Source organism: Carlito syrichta, unplaced genomic scaffold (assembly GCF_000164805.1).
Source record: "Carlito syrichta isolate Samal-C Ts95f unplaced genomic scaffold, Tarsius_syrichta-2.0.1 Scaffold120447, whole genome shotgun sequence".
Lineage (NCBI taxonomy): Eukaryota > Metazoa > Chordata > Mammalia > Primates > Tarsiidae > Carlito > Carlito syrichta.
In genome coordinates, this window is record NW_007064543.1 from 210806 (window position 1) to 219563 (window position 8758).

At 46.7% G+C, this 8758-nt stretch overlaps 1 protein-coding gene across 3 annotated transcripts in view; it reads right to left on the reverse strand.

The window, feature by feature from the left end:
* Positions 1–203: 203 nt before the first annotated feature.
* The window catches only part of PTPRA (protein tyrosine phosphatase, receptor type A), a 108145-nt gene continuing 99590 nt past the window's right edge, over positions 204–8758 (reverse strand). For all 3 annotated transcript variants that reach the window (XM_021707524.1, XM_008047987.2, XM_021707525.1), the window contains 4 exons: positions 3272–3397; positions 3041–3192; positions 1502–1637; positions 204–793 (listed from right to left, as the gene is read on the reverse strand). In XM_021707524.1, the coding sequence (XP_021563199.1) occupies positions 719–793; positions 1502–1637; positions 3041–3192; positions 3272–3397 (489 nt within the window). In that variant the 3' untranslated portion in view covers positions 204–718. The remainder of the gene's footprint in view (positions 794–1501; positions 1638–3040; positions 3193–3271; positions 3398–8758) is intronic.

An 8758-nucleotide genomic window follows, 5' to 3' on the forward strand; every position in this document is an offset into this window, starting at 1 on the left:
AGTGAGGCTGGCTGGGACCATGTACCAAAGATGAGATTACCCAAAGAGGTGGAGGAGCTGCACTTGGTGGACAAGAAGCGCTGGCGAACTGTGGCCTTTTGGTGGCCAGCTGAGAGAAAACAGTAACAGCAGGCCCAGGAGTAACCTAGGAGAGTCCCAGTCTATGTGGCTGCCCCACCCCAGACAAAGGGAGAGACATTTCCTCAGGGAGTCAAAGCTTTTATTACCTGACAGTCCCTAGTGTGGTGCCAGAGATACCATTCTAGTCCCATTACTCCCATGATGTTGGTGACAGGGTGAGAAGGGAGGGATATTTACAGTGCACGGTAGTACAGGGACAACCTCTTTCCTCAAGAGCTCTGAGAACTTTGTGCTTTTTTTCTTTGTTGGTGCTGAGCTACCTGGAATGAATTGTGATTCTCTTCTTTAGGAAAAGATGTAGTAATCAAAGAACAATCCAGCCCAGTTTCCAGGCTGAGGATTTCACGATATCAATTCAAACATCACACTATTTAATTCCCCAATAAAACATTGGAAAAAGGACTATCAGTGCTAACACATTTACATATAAAATCTCCACCTAATAGGTAATAGAAGCCTATGTACCAATTTCTAAAACAGTTATAAGATATATACACAATTTGGGGTATATTAACAAAACAGAATATTACAAAATATTAAAGGCAACCCTTCTAGTCCACGAAACCCTTGTCGCTGCTCACTTGAAGTTGGCATAATCTGAGAATGCGTCAATATATTCCTGCACCACCTTGTAGCAGAACTCATACTGTTCCTGGAGAGTGAAAGACGGGGAGAGCCAGGGTTATGGAAGAGCATGCAGTGCTTGCAGTTCTTAACAGACCCATTTTTTTGAAAGTGGAATACTGAGAGGAAATGAATGTGTTTGGCCTTCAACCTTAGCCCTGGTCTGCCCAAGTTCTGACAGCATTTTTCTTCTAGGCTGAGTGCAGCAAACCCTCTACAAACGGAGTTGACGAGGAGAGTCCTAGGCCCTGCGGAGGTTACAAGTGAGTATGCTGGGCTGGGAGACAGTGTGGCTAAGTGTGCCCTGGCTCTCAAAGTTTCACCTTCTCCCAAACCTCCTAACATTCAATTTTATTTTCCTCCCCTAAACATTTCTAGCTCTAAGGATTTCAGGAAAAGCTGTTACATTTAGCTTGTTAAGAGTCAGATCTCTTAACAGGGAGTCCAAGCAGAGCAAAGGCAGGTACTCTTAGATCTTCCCCTCCCAGAATCCAAGAAGTGCAGTCAAGCCCAGTACCCCCCACCACAACTTGTCACATCTTCTGGTGCCAGGGGCTATATCCTATCTCCCAAGGAGCTTCCTGTCTGTCTGGGATACCTCAGAGAAAGGTGGGTCTGTGGTTAGACAGTCTTCAGACTACTGGGTGGGCCCCTCTGAAGAGCCTCCTCCCTGAGCTGGGCCTGACAGTGAACTACAGACAGTGTGGTGGCATGGACAAATACGTGAGAAGCATACCAGTGTCTGGACCATGTGTGGCCTCTGTAGCCGCAGGCTCTTGACGGTCTGGAAGACATCCAAAATCCCCTCTGCTTTCACGCGCTCCAGGACGGTGCTCAGAGCACAGAAGGTCCCTGTCCTTCCTGCCCCAGCGCTGCAACAGAGCAGACTCTTACCACACCTGTGATGGCCCTCTGCACCAAGAGGGTGAGTAATAGAAGCGAGGGAAGACACAAGCTCAGACTGGGGCTCCTGGGAAGGTCTGTAATCCAGCGGAGCTTTTGGGGTGGGCACAGGCCTGTGGTCACCTCTGCCCTGTGGACTCCACCCAGCCTGGAGGAGCCCTGGGTGGAGGCAGTGCCCCCTGCTGCCCTTCCTGCATGGCCCTATGTGCTTGTAGAGGGACTTGTTGTGGGACTGTGGGGATGACCCTCACTCACACCCCGCTAGCACTGAGCCCTTTCTGGCCACCTACAAATGTTGCCTGGGTTGTCCTGACCTGCTACTTGCTTGGGTTGGAACTAGTTTGTGTCCCGCCTTTTCCTTTCCCTGACAAACCCTGCCCCTCTGCACTGGCATCTGCTTATTATTTTCCATGTCTCTTGTTTTCTTTCTAAATCCAAGGAATCTAGACTCTGACTTTGACACTGACCCCCTGTTCAATGTCATCAGTTGACTCACTCACCAGACACTTAGTGAGTGCCTGCTCTAAGGTAGGGGACTGTGGGGTTTAGCAGTATTCCCTGACAATAAGATATGCAGTACTAGAAGGAAAAAGAAAAGTAGGTTCTACGCAGGGTGCTCAGAGAAGGCTCAGATGAAGCCCTATGATTGCCTGGCAATTGAGCATCTCAGGGCTGTAGCAGCTGATGGAGGGAGGAAGGGAGAGGAGTGGTGGGGTCAGAACCCTAGAAACACCTACTGAGGTACACCCCTACCTGCCCTGGGCAGGGAGTCCTCAGGTCACACTGGACCTTGTAAGCCATTGTTAGGATTCTAAGTAAAGGAGTGCAATTTTTTCCCTCTAAAATATGATCTCCAACAACATACCCAAAACACAAACTTTTCCTCCTAAACAAGCTTCCTTACCATTTTTCTTCTGTTGGTCATACCAACCATTATCAGTAATCCAGGCTCAAGCCTGGGAGACACCTTTGACTCCTCTTCTCTTTCACCCTAAGTTCTTAGTCTTGTTCATATTTCCTCTGTTTTCTCTTCCTGTGCTTCTTACAGAGGTGAGACCCTCACCCTGCACAGCTCAACTGGTGTCTCTACTGCCAGTCTCCCTGCTGCTCTCCTGCACCCCATCACCACCCCAAGTGTTCCCTTGCACAGGATCTGAATGGTATTCATCCCTTAGCACTTAATATGCCAAGTTCAAACTCCAAAGTTCACTCTCATCATGCGGCCCTGTCTTGATCACTAAGTTTGACTGCCATGTGCTCATCACCATTCTGTTCTTGGCTGGCTTTCCTCAGTCTGACACACACTCCCATCCTTTCTAGTCTGCCTGTCCTCACTTTCTCTCTCCCCTTCTGAGGCTGAGGTGAGCCATACCTGCAGTGCACGGTGATGGGGTGATTTCCTGACTGCTGCTGCTGCTTTTGCACGGCTGCGATGATGCTGATCATGCCCTTTCCATCGCTGGGGATGCCCACTTCAGGCCAGCCATGGAAGTGGAACTGCCGGATCTGCCGGCTCTTGTTCTCCTTTGGAGGAAGGGGGATCAGGGAGGCAGAGACAACCATGCTTTCCCTGTGGGAGACGACCACCCACTATCCCTCTTACCCTGGTGTTGGTGACTAAGAGGTCTCGGACGGTGTAGCTCTCACACTCCTCCTCCTTCTTCAGCTCTACTGTGATGTCTCCATAAGATACCAGTCCATCAGATGGCCAGTACTGGGCACACTTCTCCTGGAGCGACAAATGGGAGAGGTGAGGGGCTCAGGGTACCTACCACATGTAGAGGCCACCTGACCCATGAGCAGCCTGACTCTCTCTCAATACACCTCTTACCCTGACACATCCAAGGTATAGAAAACTCAAGAGGATCATTACATTATTTCACATCATTCCGGTAACTTCTGATCCTCCCCAGGTTAACTAGAATCCAACACTCAGTGGCTGGAGGGAGGGAGAGCAGAAGTTAACTGGTATCCAACACTCATGGCTGGAGGGAGGGAGAGCAGGAGTCAAAGTTTTTGTTCCAATTCTTACATCTGTCAGAAACCCAGCCCCATCCTACCCAGTCATGGTGATTCACCACAGTCCAGACCACAGTATCTTTTTCTCCCTTTCATCGTTACCTCTTTAATCTGTAATGGTACCTTAACATTGCTAACACTTGTCTTTCTGTCCTTGCTAGGGAGCAGGAGACGGTTTACTGTCTGTCTTTGCTTGCACCTGGCTCAACTCCCCCACAGCTCCTGGTGGGGAAGGCCGTGTCTTTCATCTTTGTGTTCCCAGCACCTTGCACATTGCCTGGCACATCAGTAAGTATCTGGTAAATGAATTTATTCAATGTATGTAGAACAAGTCAAAGCATAAATATGTAAATAAAACAAAACACACTTATACTGTCCATTTCTCTAGAGCATTTTGGGGTAAGACCTGAAATTCTTCATTAGTGGCAATTTTTAAATTCTCAACCATACATGTACTATATGGTCATTAGAAAATATTTGGAAAACGTTAAGAATAGTAAAAAGAGTTAACAGTCAATTTTAGTGACTCTCCTTGCTTTTCTGTATGACCATTCAGTAATCCTTCTACAAACAACAGTGAGGTCATTTTAACAGAGAATTATACAAGTGGTAGATCTAGGACATGCCCCAGACTAGTGTTTTTCTACCTGTTCACTAGGAGCCCTGGGATTCCCTGGCGAGTGGTGTTCTGGGCTTTCTCTTCAGAAAAACATTTTTTTAAACAAAAAATCTGATTAAGGCTTACCACAGGCTAAGAAGCAGGTTGAAAGGGGGGAGGCCGGGCACATAACATTAATAAGGATACCTGATCTCAAACCATGTAAAGTGGGGACCAAAGGTAGGCTCAAACTTTACCTGTACAATGACCACCTGTATACGTAATCCTGACTTGTACCCCACATCTTTTTTTTTTTTTAAAAGGCTCACATCAGCCAGGTATTAATACTGGTTTTTAGGGCACTGGTGGGTGAATACTTTTTTTCTTCTACAGTTCCCTTCCAGCACAGCTTATACTGTGTCTCAGCCAGGATGAAGGCTGGGCCTTAAAACCATCAGAACCGTGAGGTCCCACAGATGTGAGAGCAACAGTGTGTTTGAGCTGTAGAAGACAGCATGTTCTTGATCTCTTTCTAAAAGAAATCAATAGTGTGGGCCTCCTCCTGACAGTGTTTAGATACTTTAGATTTTAGTTATAGCACAGAAAGAAAAAAGCAGACTAGAAGAAGGTCCTGGGGAGGCAGAGTTGGGAACTGAGAGTCCTCTTTTAACACTGGACAGGGGATTTGTCAAGAGTGAAAGAAAATGGGGTGTCTGCTCTGGCTGACTGACAGGACAATTACTTAATGTGGTTACACATGATACAGACCAACCAAGGGGCAAACTCAGTGCTGGCTAGAGTTCCAAGGTGATATTGTGATTACAAGGAAGCAGGTAAGGTGTGCTGAGAGAAAACAAACCTGGTACATTTATGGGATTAGGATTTAAGGGATGATATGAAGGAAGAGAAGACTCACAAGACTATGGCAGTTCAAATGATGGCAGGAAATTGTCCCACTCACCCAGGTGAAGGCTACAGGATGTATTTAATTTTGTCATCACATGGGCTCAACAACAAAAAGAGAAGCAGCAGTTTGGATTCAAAAGCAAAGCCAAGCTATTTGAGGGGAAAGAAAAGAGTAACAGAGGAAAACAGTACTCCAGGGTCCCTTTCATGGCTGTGGGGAAGAGGTGGCAGACAGAGCTGTGACTGAAGCAGTGCTGATCCCAAAGGCTGATGAAGGCAAGATCCTGGGAGAAGGCACCAGCTCTGAGTACTCAACAAGAACAGCTTCACTTGAGATCTATAGGAGTGACACTCCTTTGGATTAAAACACAGGAATCCCTTAGGAGGCACAATGTGGGACTGAGGGATGCAAAGCAGGGGTCAACAGTGGCTGTGCTTGCTGTGGCCCTGGGCTTAAACATGCCTTGGGATCCTGCGGAGGGATTAAGAGCTGGAGACCAAGCCTGTGGGGAATGCAAGGCCACGAGGAAGATGGGGTTCTACTTTTTAGGAGTAGAAGCTGTGACCCATCTCCGAAACCACACTCTACTCAGCATGTAGAAGGCAGAGGGGACAGAGAAAAATGGAAGTAGGAGATACAAAATAAGCAAGTGAAACTAAGAGAAAGGACTCAATACAAGTCTAGGGACAGACATCACCAATAAAGTTTCTAAATTTTGTATGCATGGGTAGATTTTCCCTCAAGCCCTCAAGAAGCCCAAAGAGGATCTTAAGACAAGGAATGACATGACCGCATTTGTATTTTCAAAAGGGCCACTGGCTGCCATGTAAAGAACTAAAAGTGGGTGGGAGTAGAAGTAGGAAGACCAGGCTACTTCAGGTGAGGCTCAGTGCTGGTGGGGTGAGAGTGTAAGGTCACTGACCATGGTCCCATGGGTGAGTCCCCTTGGCAGGTGAGCGATGACAGCTTGTATGAGAATGACAGCAGTTAAGCTGGAGAGAACTGGATATGCTCAGAGAATTGGATATGTATCAAGACTCACTGACATACTGGATGCGGTGGTGAGGAAAGGGGAGTAAGGAAGGTAACTCCTAGACTTTAGATGCAAGAGACTGGGCAGAAAGTAGTACTATTTATTGAGTTAGATAGGTCAGAGTAGAGTGGACTAGTATGGGAAGAAAGCAGGAAACCAAGTTTTATGTGGGCCATATGAAGGCTGAGATCCTTAACAGACATCTCTGAAGACATCAAGTAGGTGCTAGGGTAAATCAGTCCACAATTAGGAAGAAGGGTGGGTAAGAGACACAGAGGTAAACCAGCCCACAATTAGGAAGAAGGGTGGGTAAGAGACTCCAGGTGGGCTGGAGACAGATTTAGGAGTCCCTGCCATATGGATTATATTTAAAGCAATAGGTCTGGCCGAGATTTTCAAGGGATAGTGTGTCAAAAGAGAAAAGAAATGGGCTAAAGCCTGAGTCTAGCATGCTCCAATGCTTAGAGGTCATGCAGAGGAGGTGGCAAAGGAATTACAAAGGAGGTACCAGGCTGGGGGCGGGGAGGATAACACTGTGGAAGTCAAAGGAAGAAAGCGTTTTCAGGAAGAAGGCATTGATTGTTTCAAATGCTGCTGGTTTAACTAAAGCAGTCCCAATGGGATCAAGCCTGGAAGGAACAGGCTGAGGAAAGAACCCAAAGGAAGAAAGCCAACTCTTTAAATGAGTTTTGCTGGGAAGGGTGCTGAGAAATGGGACAGTAGGTGGAAATGAATGTGGAATTAGGAAATATATTTTTGTCTTTTAAAGATAGGGAATGTAACATGTGTAGGCTAATGAGAGTAATGGAAAGAGAGGGGAAGTGCAGATGAAGGTAAGACAGACGATCATTACAGCAGCAACATCCTTGAGGGAGCAGGAAGGGATGGGACCAAGAGCACAGTGGATGATGGGGCAAAGGATGGGGAGATGGGAGCAGGTGCTCAAGTCCAGTAGAAGAAAGCTGAGGAATGGGGGTTCAATCTTGCACTTACATCTTCAGGTTATGGACCCTAGATAATGGCATCCGAAAGAAGCTGAAACAGAGGAGCTTTTCTATGTTTTCTCCTGCTGTCTTTGTTTACCCTCTTTCCCCTAGACAGTACTGTCTCAGTCTGAGGCTGAAAACAGTGATGGGGACATACAGCTTGTGGGGACCCATACTATCACTTCAGATAAGTAGGACGATACCTGAGAGAAGATACTTGAGAGAAGTAGGACAAGACCTTGGGTTGGGCTGACCCAGTGTGGCAGCTGCTGGTGCTGCTCTGCCCAGGGCACCCAGGCCTCAACAAACACCCTGGTGGACTCCTTTGGTTAAGATGGAGCAGTAGAAGAAGATAATTTTAAGTTTTAATTTCTTTGAGATTTTAATGTATATAGGTAAGAATTTATATTTTGAGATTTTTAAAAAAAATCTGGAATACTGCAGGTGAAAAGCGGTGTCACTTTCTATAAACGTAGGCACCTTTCATTGTATAATTTAGGTTTATTGTGTTAATATCCCTGGGAGGTACACTTGACAACATAAATGGAAAATAGAAAGAAACTGAAATTTTGTCTTGGGGGCCAATGAGGCCTTGTACAAAATGTCACCAATAGCCTGTTCTGAACAATTCAGAAACTTTTGAAGGCAAGAGGAAAATAGAGGTGTAAGGCACAGCAGTAGGTAGAAGGGAATGGGCCTCACTCAACTGAGGGCAGGCTTGGCCAATGAACAGGAGGATTTGCATGTGCATGACCCCTCTTCCACTACTACTCATAATGAAATGCTTCCTGCTTTGCTGCCCTTCATTCTCGTGAGGTCCTCTTCCAGGATGAAAGAGTCAGAATCTGGACAGAGTTGGAGGTATTAACTGGGCCACATTTTATCATGGGGCAGCGGACTGAGTTGGAGGTATTAAGTGAATCACATTTTATCATGGGGGAGTGTGCTTGCCTTTTTTTTTTTTTTTTGAATAGGAGTCTCATTCCGTTGTCCAAGCTGGAGTTCAGTGGCATGCCTAAACCTGCTAGGCTCAGGTGCTCTTTCTGCTTCAGCCTTCCAAGTAGTTGAAACTACAGGTGTGTGCCACCACATCCAGCTAATTTTTTGATTTACTGTAGAGGCGAGGGGCCTCCATATTGCCCAGGCTGGTCTTGAACCCCTAAGCTCGGTAAATTCTCTCACCTCTGCCTCCCAAAGTGCTGGGATGATAGGGGTGAACGACTACAACCAGCACTTACTTGTGCTTGCTCTTTTAGCTCTTGTGCCTGTTTTTGGGTCCTGTCCATCACAGATCAATATGGTGAATGGAAGTACAAGGGGAACTGCATGTAGAACCCTGGTCTAATCTGCAAGTTCCATCATGGCTGACCAGAAAAAGCTAGCAGACACACACCTAGTTCCCAGTATCAGAGGTTCATTTTCCAAGTGGCCTTTGTCACTCAGGTGTGTGCTTCTTTTTTTTTTTTTTTTGAGTTGGAGTCTCATTCTGTCGCCCAGACCGGAGTGCAGTGGCACGCTCCCGGCCACCGCAGCCTCGACCTGCTGGG